Raw genomic sequence first — 19372 nt, 5'->3', positions numbered from 1 at the left:
TGTTTGGAAATGATAAGACTCTGGATGTATTTTAAAGGTAGGGCTCATATCCATAAAAATAATGAAATCTTGCCATTTGCAACAAAATAGATCTAGAGAATATAATGCTAAGTGAAATGAGTCACAGAAAGACAAATCCTATACAATTTCACTCAAATGTGGAATTTAAGAAACAAAATGAATGAACAAATAAAAAGAGACAAACCACAAAAGAGACGCTTAACTATACAGAACTGATGGTTACTGCAGGGGAGGTGGTGGGAACATGGATGAAACAGGTGAAGGGAATTAAGAGTACATTTAACTTGATGAACCCTGAGTATATATAGAAAATGATTAATCACTGATATCATACACCTGAAATTAATATAACACTGTACGTTAACGACATAGAATTAGAAAAAGAGGCTCATGTGACCTTACTGATCTTTGAACATAGAGTAAAAGAAAACAATGATGACTCCAATGTTTGTCAAAGCATCTAGAAGGAGGCAATTACCATTTATTAGAGGGCAGCGTGACAGAAGATTGTGCTATAATTTCCTCTCACCTGAGTAAGCAGTAGGATTAGAGCCATCATGGCAAAGAGAGCATGACATGTTTGAGGCAGGAAAACAAGAACAGGATCTGGAGTTGAGAGTGACAAGGAGCAAGGTTCTAGATGAGACATGAGGCAAGAGAAGGGAGCAGATTACCTCCTCATCCTCCTGCTACCAAACACAGAACACTACTGACTGTCGTGGAGTGATCTGCCTTGTTGTTTGGCTGTTTCCATTAGTGCTTGTATGCTCAGAAGCTGATCCTGAGAGAAGGGTTTTGTCAGATGGGTACACTGAAATTGATGACAACAGAATTCAGGCTGTTGATAGGAGGGTTACTGAAATGATGGAAAAGCACAGTCCAAACTGACTAAGGGGAGAAATAAGGACAAGAAACACTGATGGTCAGTTAAATGACAGAATTCACAACCATATTTGGTAACTGTAGCTCAAATCCAGAGCTCACCGACCACGGGCAAGAACTATTTCTTCTTTTTTTAAAAAAAATATTTTATTTATTTAAGTTTTAAATGTTTTTTATTTAAAACTTCTTTAATGTTTACTTTTGAGAGAGAGAGAGAGAGAGAGAGAGAGAGAGAGAGAGAGAGAAAACTAGTGGGGAAAAGACAGAGAGAGAGGGAGCTGTGAACACAGAGCCCAGAGCAGGGCTCAAACCCATGAACTGCGGTATCATGACCTGAGCTGAAGTTGGACAGCTATTTTGACTGAGCCACCCTGCTTCCCTAGTTGTTTGTTTGTTTGTTTATTTATTTATTTATTTATTTATTTATTTATTATTTTATAGAGGGAGAGTGCTCTAGTGGGGTTGAGGGGCAGAGGGAGAGAGAAAGAATCCCAAGCAGGCTCCATGCTCAGCGCAGAGCCACACGCGGGGCTCAACCCATGACCTTGGGACATGACCTGAGCTGAAATCAAGACTCGGAGGCTCAACCAACTAAGCCACCCAGGTGCTCCAGAACTATCTTCTTAAGTAATAAGTTTAAAGGACAGTTGCAAAAATAGTACAGAGAGGTCTCATGTACCTTTTTCCCAGTTAACCCCAATGGCTACACTTTCATAACTAGAGTACAATAGCAAACCCAGGAAACTGACATCAGTACATGTATGTGTATACTTCACTGATCACATGCGTAGATTTTACAACCACCACCACAATCAATATCTGTAAGTATTTTACCAGCACAAACTTCTACTTTATGTTACCCCTAGGTAATAGCACCCATTCCTCTCCCCGCCTTCATCCCTAACTCCTGGCAACCTTTAATCTGTTTTCTATCCCTGCAGTTTTATCATTTCAAGAACGTTACATAGGTGGAATCACAGAATATGTGATGTTTTGACATTGGCTCTTTTCACTTAGCATAATGCTCTGAAGCCCACCATAATGCTCCAGATATAGATATAGTCATATCCATAGTTCCTCTTATTGCTTCAGAGTATCCCATGGTGTGGATGTACCTCAGTGTGTCTGACAATTCAGGGTCTCAGGACTTTTTTGGTTGTTTCCAGGTTTTAGCTATCAAAAATAAAGCTGCTACGAACCTTTGTGTATGGGATTTTTTTTTAAGGTTGTAAATTTTATTTCTCTGGAGAAAATGCCCAGGATTGTGTTTTCTAAGTTGTATGATAACTGTATGCTTAATTATTGAAGAACCACCAGCTATTTTTCAGAGTGGCTGTACGATTACATTCCTATCAGCAACGTAGAAGATCCAATTTCCCCTCATCCTCACCAGCATTTCATACTGCCACTCTTTTTTTTTTAATTTTTTTTTGATGTTTATTTATTTTTGAGACAGAGAGAGACAGAGCATGAATGGGGGAGGGGCAGAGAGAGAGGGAGACACAGAATCGGAGCAGGCTCCAGGCTCTGAGCCATCAGCACAGAGCCTGATGCGGGGCTCGAACTCACTAACCATGAGATCGTGACCTGAGCTGAACTCGGATGCTCAACCGACTGAGCCACCCAGGCGCCCCTTGCCACTCTTTTAAAATTGAAGTTAATCTAATTGGTATGCAATAATATACACCACATTAAAATAAATACTTGTAGTCAGTGCTTGTGATTGTTATAGTATTAAATAAAGGTTGGAAAAGGAGAGCTCTGAAATACTTAGAATATAATCTGTATAATGGTGTAAAATAACCATGAGTAAAGCACCCTGCAAATCCAAAGTCTGTGTAACTAAGATGGCGGTGACCTGGTTACTCATACCTTCATCCATGACAGCTTGCCACTGAAGACCATGCTTTGGGTATGAAGTTCTAACACTATAGGCCTGACATTGCCAGTCTCTGAATCCAGGCAAACCTGCAGGACAAGGTGGATTCTCACATATTCTGTATTGTTTTCTGGGACCATTACAATCCCTTGCTTCAGAACCTAGCCTAGAAAAAATAGTACAAATAATCAATTTTATCTTTTTTACGTTAACCCTCACTTCAAAAAAATTAAAAGGCATTAAGTTAATAAGGTATATCCTTTATATTAGATCATCTACTTTTGAAAATGTGGACACGTTAAGTGATCGCTAATAGTAGGAAATCCTATGCTTATTAAAACCTTGCCACTTAACTTGCCATGACTATGATACAGAAGAGTAAAGGGCAGAGGCTGGGGGCAAAATAGAAAGCCTGGGATTCCCTCAAAGGAGTTTGGTTGTAACGTTTCACATACTTGCTATAAAACTGCTTGTGAAGGCATTGGGCCACTGAGCCCAAACTAACAGTAGAAGTACAGAGCTGAAATGATTTTCTTGCATGCTTTCCTGGGATCACTCTAGAAGGATGGGGTTGAGCGAGTGGACCCTGTAAGGTTCCCGCTCTGCACACGTGCTCAGCACGTCTTGAGTTTTCAACATTTCACTTCTATTGACGTTGATTTTGTTCTTCTCCCCTCCTTTCCCAAAGTCCTGCCATCTTCCCGCCTTCTCCACTGTCCCCTTAAATGGTGACTTACTTTTCCTAATGCAGGTCTCCCTGCTCCTTTAAACACAACAGTTTATTTGATTCACTCAAGAAACTACCCCATGTAATGTTTAATTATTTGTTAGTAGAAGGGTTGGTCTTATTTTCTTTTCACAAGGGAGATTTTATATAAAATAATACTTTGAGGGACTTTGCTGCTTTCCAGCGTGGGGTAGGGTCTGAGGTCTGCCTTCCGACACCGGTTTGTCAGGAAAACCTTTGCATTTGAAAATTCAGAATAAAATGCCCTCCCCCAATGCAGGAACTTTGCGTTTACCCAGGACATTTGCGCTCTCGACTGCTGATCCCAGAACTGCAGGTTCGGCTACAGGGACTCCACATGCTCCACTCTCCGGCCACATGTCCAGGTGCTGAGGTCCCTGGTGGTACATTCTCCAGCCTTACACCACTATTCCAAAAGTTATGTCTTAGGTGAACAAATCAGGGCACAACGGAAAATCATTCACGGCCTACAGAGTCACTGGAATTGTGATTAAATCAGGTCTACTAAAGCCCCAAACATGTGGATTGAAAAAGACCAAAAAATAAGTTGGCACTTGCTTCTTGTCAATAGCAATACAATGGTCCATTCTCATACAGTCTTGTTGTGAAACAGCACACAGATATTTGCAACACAACCCTGAGATTTCAGTCCTTATATCATAAGGAGAGGGGGTAAAGAGGGAACTTGGGGTGGCACAGCCAGGAAAGAAAAACCAACACATTCTAAGAAACAGAACAATTTAAGAGGGACAAACCACAAAAGCATAGAGTCATATATAGGAATGGAAAATAGCACATGAATGTTTCTTCCATAACTGAGTGGAACAGACATTTCAGCAAACTTAGCAACTGAGATGTGAAGACCCAGTGGTTTTCTTCCCCTTGTAATTAAAATTTTTAAAAGTATGGTTTAATTTTAGCACTTTCCTTTTTCTGAAAGAGTTCCCATCAAATCTAAGCATTAACATCAACAGCAAGTTTTCTTTTGAAAGTGGTTTACTTGAATGGCTTAGGTAATAGGATGCTTGGAAATTCTGTCATTTCTTTCCAATTATTCGGCAGCTTATTTTGTATCTGTTAACTGAGAAAGATAACCGTGAAAGAAGAGAAAGGATGTACTCATTCTCTTGTTTATATTTACATTTTCATTTACTTTAAGCAAGGCAGCAAAAGAGGCAGTTTCTGTGGTCACTGAGGAATGGTTGCTAGGACTTGGAAGATAAATTATAATAATTCCTCCTTATTTCTGAAAAATCAGATATATGATGGTCATAGCAAACATGTTAAAAGTAAATTACTTGAACAAAATCATGTTGAGAACAGTAAGTAATATTGGCAAAATTTAGATTAATGACTGTATAATGATGGGGGTTGAGCAAGCTGATCCTTCGAACTTAATGGCAACATGATTTTATACGGGATTTTGCAGAAATTGCAGAAACACTCTAATCTTTAAGTTTACGAATTCAAAATGTGAATAATCATATTTTACTTAACAGATTTGCAGGAGTAGAATGAAGCACTACGGATAATGCACAGCCCACACTAAGGACTTAGTAAAGATTAACAATAATTAACAATGATACTGATAATTGTATACACCATTATATTAACATGTTAGTAAGTTTCCAGAAATCTAACCAAAATTTTATTCATCCTGATCTTATCCATATTTCTTTAAAATTTATTTTGAGAATATGTTTTTAAGTGATGTTTTAGAAAAAAGAATTCAGAAAACTGTATGACATAATTTTGTGTGAACCCAGTCAATGCTTTTCTATGCAATAACACAATTAGTTTCCCGTAGATTTTTTTCCCGATAATGTCAGTTTTTAAATTCAGCCTCTTTTAGACTCAAGATGTTTAAATTTTTTTTTATGTTTATTTATTTTGAGAGAGACAGAGACTGAGTGTGAGTGGGGGAGGCACAGAGAGAGAGGCAGACAGAATCAGAAATGGGCTCCAGGCTCTGAGTTGTCAGCACAGAGCCCAAAGTGGGGCTGGAACTCAGGAGCTGATAGGTCATCACCTGAGTTGAGGTCAAATGCTCAACCAAATGAGCCACCCAGGCGCCAGCCCCACATGGGATTCGAACTCAGGAGCTGTGAGATTATGAACTAAGCTGAAGTCAGACGCTCAACTGACTGAGTCACCCAGGCACCATTAGACTCAAGAATTTTTAAATCTATGCTCAAAAAAAAAAAATCTCAACAACTAATAGTGTATTGATAGGCACATTACACTGAGATTTTGTATGAAGATTGTCATTAAATTGAGATTTTGGGTGAATACAGAGTCTGAAAATTGCAGAAGGGGGAAAACATTCTTTTAAACAATTTACTGGCTTTAAAGATTTAACAATGTACTGCCCATTTACACACACACACACACACACACACACACACACACACACAATCCAGAGTGAAAGGTGTCAAATTTCAATTGGTCCAATTGTTTTGGCCTACTTGAAAGGTGTTTATTTTCCTATAGGGCATCCCATAGCTCCTTGCTCACTTAGCAGCACACTGGCATTGAAAGGGCTGGCTCAGGTTCACAGCAGACTGAAACTCTGCTGGGAAAGACCAGCATCTGGACTTGTACATCATTTAACCTAGACCACACTGGGCAGATGAAGACAAATGGAAACAGATATGGAAGCTACATTTGCATAACACAAATCGGTGAAATTTGAAGAAAGAATTGCATAATATTTAAAGTTCATCACCTTGCAGAGAACCAACACTCTGGATGAAACTATGGAGAAGCTGCCTTTGTGTCTTCTAGGTGATGCTGTTTTTCAACACAGAGGAAAGTGCTGAATGTTTTGTTTAAATCATTATATAATATATTCCATTTGGTTTATACATTAAAATGATCCTAATGATGCTTTTCATATATTTTCTCGCAGCATATTTTGCTTTATTTGTATTTTTTTAGCCTCAAAAGAAGATGCTATGCATGGCTTAAAAAGCTCAAAATTTGTCATGTCTACTAATTCAGTATGATTTATGAAAATGCTAAGGAAATATATAATAAAGGATATTTCTGGCACAGTACATGACCTAAAAAATTGCCTGTAGTTCCATTCTATCAAATTTCTATGTGGACATATGTCTAGGAAGTTCATGAAAACATCTGATTGGAAGAGGTCTGTGATGATGTCAAAGGGAACATCATTCTCTAATCAAATCTTCTACAGAGACTGAGGAGACCAGAGGGGGAGAGAAGCCAATAAACTCTCTAAATATGCAATTTGATTGTAAGGGATATTACAGTCTTTATATTTTCAACAAAGGATGATGTTGGTCATTTCAAGAAGCTCAATTTAAGGAAGTAAATAATAAAATATATTATGTAGAATTCTTCAAAACAGGTTAAAATTTTACTAAATTTTTATTCAACTTTCCTTTCCTCTCCCCAAGTTCCTAGTAAGTATTGTCAGTGCAAAAACATACATGTCTTGGTTTTTGCCAAATCATTTATCAACTCTTTAACATCTGTTCAATGTAAATGTAAACACAGATGATAGTAGTATAAAGAGAAAAGGAGAAGAAAGAAAACAGGCTGTTTTTAATTTGGAAAATGCTGAGTATAAATAGTAGATAAATCCCCATCTTTCCAATTATTTTAAATCATAAAATTCTGTACGCACCTTCAGACTTAATTATATACTCTTGGATGAACTAGTTATACAGCTAGATTCACATCACTACACTGTACACATTATAAAAAATTATAACATTTTGTAATGAATTATAAAAAAAAATGCCCAGCTTTGTTTCTTGGTTTGCAATGCACAAAGCTAGCAGGGTTTTGTGTGAGGTTGGATGCATTCAAATATTTTAGCACTTCAGCACTCATCTGCAGAGTGTTGGAAGCTATTTTCATGATGGCTCCTACAAAAGCTGGGACAGATGGCTATTTGAAGAAGCCCACATGGACTCTGGAACTGAGAAGTTCATTAGTTATTTCAATACACAAAGCATTGCAGAACCACTAACAGATATTGTTAGCACAATTAGAGGGAAATAAAACATTTTCCTTTGGATGAGCAATTATAAATTTGATTGTTACAAGAGTACGTTTATTTTAGAGAATTCAAGTATGCAAATTATTCTCATAAGTATCAGAAGAAAAAACAATGGTAGAGAAATGTGTAGGACATCAGTTTATAAAAATGAAGAGATTTTTATATTGCTAAAGCAGAACTAAATGAGATGAATGGTCTGTGTGAAGTTTGGAGAAGTAATGGCTAAATGTTTGGTTATCTCTGTTTATTACTGTTTTTGTGTTTCAGGGATGATAAAAATTATTGCTGGTGCAGAATTTTATGATGCCAGCAATAAATTATACAGCATAATACCATGAGGCTTGCCCAGTATGCACATATTATTGTACTTTGGTGTATAACTTAAAAAAAAAATAAAACCAACCCAAATTCAGACACTCCGTATAAACTCACAGAAAAACATCTGACACAGTCTGTAAACAACTGGCTGATAATTCACAGAAATTCCCTTTCAAGAAACCATTTCCTTATTGATTACATCTAGTGATAAAACATTGCTAGCCTTAAAAATACTCTGTATTTTAAAAATGTTACATTTTTTTTTAGTTAAAGATCTCAGAGAAGTAATAAATGATTACATGCTCATGACAAACAAAATCAAAAATGTCTAGGAAAAAGTCGTATTTATCCTCAGCTCCCCTGCTTTCATCCATCAAACCTATTTCCCTTCCAAGAGCTAACTATTAAATACAGTTTGAACTTTATATTTTCAAACCATTTTCTATGAATTTAGGAATATATACCCTGTGTGTGTGTGTGTGTGTGTCTGTGTGTGTGTGTTCAAAACTTTTTTTTTTGGTAAATGTCAAATGGTATCATAAAGTATCAATTTTTCTGATGTGCCTATGTATTAACCAACATGTCTTATAGATCTCTTCAGTCTGTATGTATATATATCTACCTTATTCTTTTAACAGCTACATTGTAACCATTCCTCACCTCATGAATATTTTCATGGTTTCTCACTCCTCACCATTGCAAATTGCATCCTTACATAAGCATTTGTGTGTGTGTGTGTGTGTGTGTGTGTGTGTGTGTGGTATTTCTATTGTGTCCATTTTTAAAAACAATGTGCTTTTAAACTAGCACTCTATATTACTTCATTTTTTTCACTAAGTATTTCACTCCCAGTAACCTTTATGTTGTTGTTTCTTTTTAAATGTAATAAAAATGTATGTTCTGCAGAGGCAAGGTTTCAGATCTCACATCTAATTCCCTTCACAGAATAAAAATTAGAAAATAATGTGAGTTACTGAACTGTTATCTTTTGATTAACTACAATTATACATTTAGATGAGAGCTATCTCCTTCAGATCCTTTCACACAAAGTATTTTTCCACAGCAATAATTTTGATATGGAAATCACAAGAAATTTAACTTTTCAACACCAATTATCTTGATATGTAAATGTGTACTAATAAATTCCTATAACTTCAAGAAGCGCATTAAACAACTCAGACAGCCAACTATTTACTAATCTTTAAAATATCAATTAGAGGGGAGCCTGGGTGGCTCAGTCCGTCAAACATTTGACTTTGGCTCAGGTTATGATCTCACAGTTCATGAGCTCAAGCCTTGCGTCAGGCTCTGTGCTGATAGTTCAGGGCCCGGAGCCTGCTTCAAATTCTGTGTCTCCCTCTCTCTGCCCCTTCCCCACTAACACTCTGTCTCTGTCTCTCAAAAATAAACATTAAAACTAACTAAACTAAACTAAACTAAAAATAAAATAACATGTCGATTAGAATATTTTACTTATGATGCTTGAAATGACAAGGAAAAATTATCCTCAGTCACTCTTCTGGGACAATGTTTTATACCTGAAAGGACTCATCAGCTCTGCAAGTTCTCCTATTTATGCTATTGTTTGTCGTCATTTTACCTGTGTTTAATTTAATAAATTCATTTTTTGGTGAAACTAATACATACATCCTTCAACATTGTTGTAATCAAACACAATAAAAAATAACTGCATTTATATTAACAAAATGACCAAGATGTGAAACACATAAAAATAAACAGTGAAAATGAATGAAATGCTGAAAGCTTTATAGATACTCAAAGTATTTCACTACTGTTGAGATGGATAAATATGCAACGGGCAGAAGGAGATGTGAGTTTCTTGAGTTTCATTCACTATTCTTACTAACTACAGATGGGTCACGTGACTTACCTTACCAGCGTCACAGTCCGTTCCATCCATGGGTGGATCGAGCTTGGTTCTGCATTCTTTCTCACCCTCTACCTTGCACCACAACCCTGTGCAAATAAGATGCTGAAAACAAGGCCACAATAACTCATAAGGAGGAGGCATCACATTTTTGATGTGAAGTCAATAAATTTTGGAAAAAAGTGACTTTGACAGAACAAGAAATTGTTGGAAGAGAAACAGGCTCTAGGTACTTTGCATTTACAATTATAGTTGAATAGCATAGGCTTATTTATAGTGATGAGAATGTTGATACATAAGAACAGAAAATCTGTTTAATATGTTTCATTGCCTTTACATTTCTTTAAAACACACGTGATTATGGGGTGCCTGGGTGGCTCAGTCCGGTAAGCGTCCGACTTTGGCTCAGGTCGTGATCTCGTGATTCACGGGTTGGACACCTGCATAGGCTCTGTGCTGGCAGCTCAGAGCCCGCAGCCTGCTTTGCCGATTCTGCCTCCCTCTCTCTCTGCCCTTCCCCTGCTCGTACTGTGTGTCTCTCTCTCTCAAAAATAAATAAAACATTAAAATTTTTTTTTTAAAAAACTGCATGTGATTATGCAAGACTAAGTAGCCACAACAGACCAGCGTGAGCTAAAAACCATTATTTATACTATTCTAGAAACCAGGCTGGAAGAATAAAAGTGAAGCGTTTGTGGCATGAATTTAGGGCCTGCTGTCTTAAAGCCTGTTGTCACTTACGCTCCGTTTTATGCTTAAAAATTACAGGATTATTTAATCCCATAGCCTTAGCTCTTGACACATTGCAGACTCTGAACGGGTATGTTTTTGTTATCAGTCATTTTTACCTCATTCTGAATGAGTTCTAGATCTCCAGGCTACAATGAACTTTTTCTGGGGAAAAGTTAGAGGGAATAACAAATACTGGGATAAGGCAGCAGAGACATAGCAACAGTGAAAGGAGAGAACTTCGCGGAAATGCAGGAGGCAAGACCGTCAGAAACCTACGCCATAGCTCTAGCCACTGCCAGCACGGAGACACAGTGAAGCACACGACACATCCACATTTTAACTGTGATTAATGTAGAGTGAAGATGGCTGTGTTACTCCCTGTCCAGATACATGGAGAAGAAAGTGGAAGAGAACAGATCAATAAAGACAACAAGTAACGGCAATGTGAACGGCGCAGTCACGTTAAGTGTGAGAAGACCAGCGTACTGGGAAAAGGCATGTAACGGACGGGAGTAGCGAACAAGATTTTAAAGAGGGACGGACCAGATCTGGATTGCCAGGAAGGGCTAGGGACTCTGTATTTGGAGGGAAAAAGAGGCCACTCAGCAGTGGTCCAGCAGGTTGATAAGACAAAAAGGCTATTTTAGGAGGCTTATGCTGATGGTGTATGCAAAACAGACTGAAAATCACTGCAAAGTAAAAATTAACTAATGACCCGAGTCTATTAAATACTTTGGAAAAGGCATATTTAAATGAACATTTTAAACAGGTCAGTTACAATTCCAATACTGAATTTGTCACAAGGCCTGAAATATTATTTTCCTATTCTTCCTTTCTTTAAAAATATAGATTTCTGAAGTGTTTGTAGGCTCTTAAAAATTATACAGTGTCTGGCAAGAGTGGGATAGATTTTATTCATTTTATTTTATCTGCTGGGATAGTTTTTCTGCTTCAAAATATTTTATCCAAATAGATCTTACTATATTTAGGAGATGATTCAGCTTAATGTAAGTGCTTTATTTACACGTATCATTTACCAAAAATTCATCTAGGGATTTATTTTAAAGAATGCCAATGTCTAAATCAAATTGTTTCTTTGCAATATTTTAGACTCTTTAAAATAAACAGATAGGTTGTTTATCATGTACTTTTGTGCACACATTTATATCTCAATGAATGGCTCTCTAACCTGGGAATTACAGTTCCTAAATGTAATTTTCCCCCTTACTACCTTTCTGTGAAGGATGTCTTATAATCATGGGATCAAATGCTGAATTTTCCAACAAAGAAAAACTGCTTCATGTGTATTCAATAAATTTTGCTTTATGTGTATTATAGCATGAGTTATTTTTGTCAAGTTTGTTAGTTAACAAAGGCATATTGAACAAAAAAGCAAATCTTCTATACTGTAATTTTATAATCATACTTGCTTGTTGAACACTGTTGGTGGTCTAAATTCTGACCTTCACCCATTATCTGCTATTCAAAACAGCAGGTACTCTAATTGATTCCCACTTGAGTCAGTGGGAACATAAAAGCAAACTTGGCAGCTGTTCAAGATAAGCACAGTCATGAAGAATAAATCTCTCATAGAGGAGATCTCTTTACTCTTTATGTTCTGCTGGTCCAGGGATCTTTTGGTAAGTAAATTACAGCCTCATTCTTGAAAATGACTCAGATTCTGGGTTTCAAACTGAACCGTCAAAAGTAACACAGGAAAATGGGTGTGATAGGAGAGCTATGTTATATCAAGCCTTTTCTTCAGATAAAAAGGGGCAAGAACCAAACACTCCATGTGTTAGGCTAGAGTCAAATATTTTTTTGCAGTTTAATTGCTGAAACCACTTCATGTATCAATTAAGAAAAGAACTTTAAAACTTCAAACACTTTGCACAGGAATCCAGAAATGCACACCTCAGCTTTTCCTAGAAAACGAATAAATAACAATACTCTTTTTAAAAATTCTTCCATAATAGGAAAAGACCATTAAAAGCATATAATAGGAATTTCGATGTTTATCTCAAGTAGGCTTTTAAAATGTTTACATGAAAATATTATATGCTTTAAAAGAAATTATTTAAGTGGAAGATTAATTGCCCATGTATAAAAAATTATAAATTTTATCTTCGATAACCTATACTCATATCTTTCTTTATAGCAAATAGTTCCATTAAGATATTCTGAAATTTATGTTAAAATAAAAAAATCTTAAGTGCATGCATACAGAAGTAACAATTAAATCTTGTACATGTAACTTCTCGTTCTTCCACTAATTATCTTCCAAAATACAATTTCAGTATTTGATAGCAAATGTAATTCAGTATGGGATAATACTTTTAAAAATATTATGTTCCACCACAGAACACTGTAGTAGTTTTAAGGGTAGAAGAGAAGAAAGGGGGATGAGGTACTTAAAAAAACAGAAAACAAAGACTCAAAAGGAATAATATCAAGTTGAAATCTAGTTCTTTGTAAATACTAATAAAATTGGAAATTAAGCAAGAAAAAAGAAAGCGAAAAAAAATCCACTATTAGGAATAAAATGAAAGTGTAACTACAGATAATGTCAAGTTTAATTTTTTAATTGTTTTTTAACATTTGTTTATTTTTGAGAGACAGAAAGAGAGCATGAACTGGGGAGGGGTAGAGAAAGAAGGAAACACAGAACCTGAAGCAAGCTCCAGTCTGAGTTGTCAGCACAGAGTCTGATGTGGGGCTTGAACCCACGAACAGTGAGATCATAACCTGAGCCAAAGTCAAATGCTTAACCAACTGAACCACCCAGGCACCCTGATAATGTCAAGTTTAAACAGAAATAAAAAGACATGAACTACTTTATGCCCATAAACTTGACAACTTGCATGAAACGAAATGATATTTTTAAAACACTTATTAAAAACTTACTAAAATGGACCCAAGAAGAAACAGAGAAGCTGAACTATTCTGTAATCATAAAATAGTTAAAACTGATTGTTATATATCTTCCCATAAAGAATACATCTGGTCCAAAAACTAACAATCTTTCAAAAAACATAGATTCTCAATTTACATAAGCTCTCAGAGAACAGAAAAAGAAGGAACACTCTTAAACACACATTATGATATCCAAACTAGACAGGGATTTCAAAAGAAAATAAAAATATTAATCTACTTTATTTATTAATCTAGATTTAAATGTTAAACAAGTTTTAACAGACTGAATCCAGCAATTCATTAAAAAAAAATGCAATGCCATGACCAAGGTGGGTTTTTTCTCAGAACACAAGTTACTGTAATATTAAACATTTGATGAATGTAATCAAGTATATCAATAACTTTAATATCTATGAATTTTGTGTCTGTGGGTACAAAGCAAATAATACAATTCAATATCCATTCATTGAAAAAAATCTTAGCAAAGTAGCCATTGAAGGAAATGTCTTCACAATTACTGGACACCTATGAAACTCTACATTAACTATCATAAAAAATTTAAATGTTGAAAGTTTTCTTTTAAAATTAGGAAAATGGCAAAGATAGCATCTTGGCATCAACATAAGGAAGTGAGTACATGATGTATTCAAAGTGGCAAGAGGGCAAAAATAACTGTCAATGTAAACTCCTGAATTCAGCTAAAATTTTATTCAAGACTGAAGGTTAAATAAAGACTTTCAAGGAAACAAAAACTGAGTATTTACCACCAACAGATCTTCTCAAAAGGACCTTCTAAATGATGTATTTGAAGAAGGAATATGATTTCATAGTAAAGGACTGAAAAACAATGGTGAGCAAAGAGACTGATAAAAATGAGGATAAGTCTAAATGTTGACTATGGAAAGCAACAATAACTGGATTTTAGCCAATGTTTTTACAACTTCCTCGCAGTGGGAAACAATACTAGAAATCAACTTATTTACATCTCAAAAACTTTATCCTTTCACAAAGAAGATTTGGCCACTAGTAGTTGAATAAGCTTGATGTTTTCTCTTTTACCTCCCCTACTCCACATACTTCAAGATTGTTAGTGGCAGAGTTGAGTAATAGACATGGAGAAAAGTGTAGTCCATGCCCAGTCAACAACTGAAGTAGCAAGCTGCAAAGGACTCCTCAACAGAACATATCTGAAAGTGTTAAAGATAGTTAAGGAGTAAAAAAAAAAAAAATTAGAGAAAGGATAACTGTCAGTACGTAGTTAATGAAGCCCCAAAGAAAACAGTGCAAAGTAAAAAGAAACTATTTGAAGTATTTGAAAGAAAAATGATCCCAAAGTTCCTAGTATGAAAGAGAGACATAGGATAAAAAAGACTCTCCTTCTGTAAAGTTCCCCAAAGACCAACCATCCTGTAGATCACAACCATAAATTGTGGACAGAATACAAAAAACAATTTCATGGTGGTTCTGGAGAATAAACAAAGGTAGGTGAACCATTTAGGGAAGCTGAAGGAATTGGTACAAGTTGCATTTACCATCTTTGCAGCTTTGATCTGACAGTGGGCTGTGGTCATGGCCTGACACTAAAAGGCTAAAGCAACCATGAAAGCATGCTGTTTTTAGATTTGTAAAGACAAAAGCTGCAGGGGTAGAAGCTGCCAAAAACTGAAAGGACAATCTCAAAAGGAAGAAAGAGAAGCCTGTCTTCAGCTGGCACTTGACACACACATACACGGACCACACTCCATATAGCCCAGATACGGAAAAAGTGAACTGACTGAAGATATGAGCTGTTTGTTATCCATAGGAGGTAAGACAAAGTTTCCAGTTTCAATCTAATACTTAATTCTCTGGGTGGGGGGCTGGGGGGGGCATGGTGGGTGAGTGGGGAGAAGAGACACTCTTTAGAGGAATATAACAGAATTCAGAGTACCTACAACAGAGGTCAGCAAACTTTTTCTGCAAAGTGCCAAAGAGTATATATTTTAGGCTTGTGGACTATATGGTCTCCGTTGCAACTATTCAACACTGTCACCGTACCTGAAGGTGGCCAAAGAGAAGATATGATAAATAGGGATGACTGTGTTCTAGTAAACCTTTATTTACAAAAATAGGCAGCCAGTCACCAGGCTACAGTTTGTAAATTAATGTATTAATATATGATGTCTTAATATATTTATATTGCAGAACAAAACATGTCTACACAAATAATCATTCACAATAATCAGAGTAGCCTTACTAATAATAGCTAACATTCCAGATGTTTACTAAGAGATGAGGTAATAAAGACAATAGATTATCTACCAGTGGAATACTATTTACCATGAGAGAAAAACTAATTACTGACATACATAAAAATGCACAAAGAATGTACAACTATTGAATGCAGAGAAAATTTTGGTTTTTCTAACAGAAAGTGGTAAAGAAATAGAGTAAAAATATAATATAAATATGAAATACTAACATAAAACAGGCTGACAGAATAAAAAATCCCCATAAAACGAATTTAAATAAATGTAAAAATGTTAAATTAGCTGACAAAAATACAAAAAAAACTACTACATTTGTTTAAACAGAAAAATATAAAACCTAGCTATTGCTTTTCTCTAGTGAACATATCTCTCTATATCCATATCCAGAGTTATAGTTATATCTGGAAAGGTTGAAGATATAGGTTTGGAAAATATTAGCCAGGAGAGAAGTTTTTATGTCAGACAAAAAAGATTTTAAAGTACAAGTCATAAAAAAAATGGATAAGATAAATCAGATCAAACAGATGAAAAACTGTGTGTATATACCTAGTAATATAACTCAACATTGGTTTGTGAGCATAATTTGTTCTGGAAACATGCTTGTAATCCAAAGCACGTGTATATCAAAGTGAATTTCAAGAACCATTGGCTCAGTTATGATCATGTGACTTTCTACATCACGTCATACTTGTATTGCAAGACTTCCTCATTTATCAAGTTAAAATTCATTAGAAATGTTTGCTCATCTTGCAGAACACTCAAAGAACAAGTTACTCACAATCCTAGGTTTTACTATATATATATATATATATATATATATATATATATATATATGTCAGTTGTAATAAAACAAGTGACAGAATGAAAGGTAGAAATAAATAAATCAACAGTTAGAGTTGGGTATTTTAGTGCATGACCATCAGCAACTGACAGAGCTATCAAACCAAAATAAGCAAACAAGTAGATATTCTGAATACTATTAATACGTTTCATCTTAGACCTACTGACAAATAATAAACTTTAAAGAACACATATTCAAGTACACATGGAACAATTACTAAAATTTATCCTGTATTTCATTAAACAGGAAACTTCAGTACATTTTAAAGAACTGGCATCATATACACTATTTCACCTTCTTGCAGTGTGATAAAAATAGGTATAAATAATAAATGTTATCTTTTAAAAATTCTCTGCATGAATAGGAAAAACAAACCCAAAGTGTTTCTGATGCTAAAGAAATGTTTAAGCTAAAAGGAAATGAATGTACCATATAAGGATTTAGTTCTTTAAATTAAAATTTCAAATTAATTCTTTAAATTAGTTAATTCTTTAAATTAAAGTAGGGAAAAAAGTGTATAAGACAGAAAAACAAAGAAACTAATAAAAAATAAAAACACAAGATTAATGAGAAAATTTGATGGATGCGTCCACCTCAAAATTAAAAGACAAAGGGCAGTGTGTAAAAACTTAACACACAAATAACACACTATTAATAAGTAAGCAGTAATTCTCACCTAGATTATAGAAAGAAATCCTGCAATTCGGCAAGAATAACAGAACACTAGAAAATGGGTGAAAATGTAGATAGGCAATTTACAAAGATAGGGGGTAAAAAATAAAAGCCCGTGTCAATTAAAAAGAGGAAAAAATGAGTTCTATGAAAAGAAATTAAACAGCTGGATTATGCAGTCTAATCAGCTGCCATGAAACTCATGTGCTCACAGCCTACGTAAGGGCTGAAGCCCGAAGGGGAAGATGAAGCTTAGATTAGAATGGAAACATTTAGAATCAATTCTGGGTAATTTTAAAATTATAATTTTATTGATCTCATAGGAAGGAAGGATTTAAAATTTACAACTTCATCAACGTTGACAATATCATTTATCAATAATGCTACCTTAGTTGCCACAATGATTACTAGCCATCAAGGGCAATTTCATGCCATGTCTTTTTCAGTCCAAATTCCTGCTGGTTCTGGAATTTCAGAGTGCCAAATCAGACACTCAGTCTTCTGGAATTCTTTGTAAGTTACCTCATTTCAACGTCAACCTCTTCACTAGATCACGATAGGTTTTAGAAAGTCCATTGCCTTTGACGTATCAACTCAATGTAAGAGACATATAAAACTGGAACTTTCCTTGTTACTTTTTTTGTCACCACATGATTTTATCAGAGTAGAAAGTTTGCTATATGATATACTATGCATATAGCATATCATTCAGTTCACAATGTGCCTCCTCCAAAACCAAAGTCAGAACCTTATGTTTCTTGGAGGTCTTCAATTTTCAACACACTTCCTCTTACTGAAAACATGCAACTCAGGGGGCCTGAGTGGCTCAGTTGGTTAATCATCCGACTTTGGCTCAGGTCATGATCTCACCGTCTTTGAGTTTGAGCCCCACCTGAGGCTCTGAACTGACAGTATGGAGCCTGTCTGGGATTCTCTCTCCCTCCCCACCTCCCTGACCCTCCCCAACTCGCTCCCACACTCACTCCCTCTCTCAAAATAAATACACTTAAAAAAATGCAATTCTCATGCAGCCACTTCTTACTGTTTCCTGGGAAACAGCCATGCTTCTGAAGTCTGAGCCAGGGTTCGTGACTTTAGGAAGCTACTAGGCTGACTTGCTTCTTATGGATCTGGCTCAGCCACAAGATGCCAGGTGGCCCAAAGGTACCAACAAGAAGTCAGCATATTAAGTCTGAAGAGTGAGCTAGTATCGCTGGAGGTCAAGTTAAACATTGCCTTTATGCCTCAGCAGATGCCTAATGCCCTTAAACATTCTGCACATGTAAGTTACTATATCCTAAGGGTAAATCTGCATTACTAATTAGAGCAGCATAAACGTAGTGTTGGGAGTCTCTCGTGCTTGTGTATAACTCACATACTTCCTGGCTAATTCAAATACTATGCACCAACTACTGTGGTCTCTAGGATTCTACCACAGACACACAGGTTGAAAAGCTGGTATGAGTCCACACTCTGACAGCGTGATACTTATATACAACCGACTGGAAGTGGGATGGTCATAGGATGCCTGATTCACTCACATATAAGATGTGAAACACAAACTATCTTTATAGGCTGGTTTTTGTGTAATCACTGAGTTAACACTGAATAACATTTAGATTATCTTCATGCTATCTTGGCATATTATATAAGACTTTACTGTATGAATGAAAATTTAGAATCTTTATTCCATCGTTTAGCTAATTCGCTTAGTCATTTAACAAATATTTATTGAGCACTCTTTTAGGTGCTAGAGATACAGTGATAAAAAGGACTGATAGAGACCTCCTTTGGTGTTATGAAGCTTGTCTTCTGAAGAGACTTTTTTTTAACTTTATTTGTTTTGAGAGAGAGAGGGAGAGAGAGGGAGGGAGGGAGTGCATGAGTGGAGCCCGGGCAGAGGGAGAGACAGACAGAGAGAGAGGGAGAGAAAGAATCTCGAGCAGGCTCTGTGCTGTCAGTGCAGAGCCGCCGTGGGGCTCAATCTCACAAACCCTGAGATCAGGATCTGAGCCAGAATCAAGAGCCAGTCACTTAACCAACTGAGCCACCTAGGCACCCCTAAAGAGCCTTGTTTTATACAAAGGCTGGATGACTGGCTGATATGGTGACTCCATGCGTATCCACTTGAAGGTGTATGTGTGTGGCTTAACCAGGAAAATTATCCAGCATTCTACACTTACAACTATTTCCCTTATA

At 36.1% G+C, this 19372-nt stretch overlaps 1 protein-coding gene across 1 annotated transcript in view; it reads right to left on the bottom strand.

Moving 5' to 3' along the window:
- ADAMTS19 (ADAM metallopeptidase with thrombospondin type 1 motif 19) overlaps nucleotides 1-19372 on the bottom strand; it is a 231323-nt gene that overhangs the window by 87019 nt on the left and 124932 nt on the right. The window contains 4 exon segments of the mRNA XM_030317935.1: nucleotides 2762-2948; nucleotides 3805-3905; nucleotides 3907-3936; nucleotides 9770-9871. Of these exon segments, the coding sequence (XP_030173795.1) occupies nucleotides 2762-2948; nucleotides 3805-3905; nucleotides 3907-3936; nucleotides 9770-9871 (420 nt within the window).

This window comes from Lynx canadensis, chromosome A1 (assembly GCF_007474595.2).
Source record: "Lynx canadensis isolate LIC74 chromosome A1, mLynCan4.pri.v2, whole genome shotgun sequence".
NCBI classification, from domain to species: domain Eukaryota; kingdom Metazoa; phylum Chordata; class Mammalia; order Carnivora; family Felidae; genus Lynx; species Lynx canadensis.
This window is presented reverse-complemented; position numbering and strand designations above follow the sequence as displayed.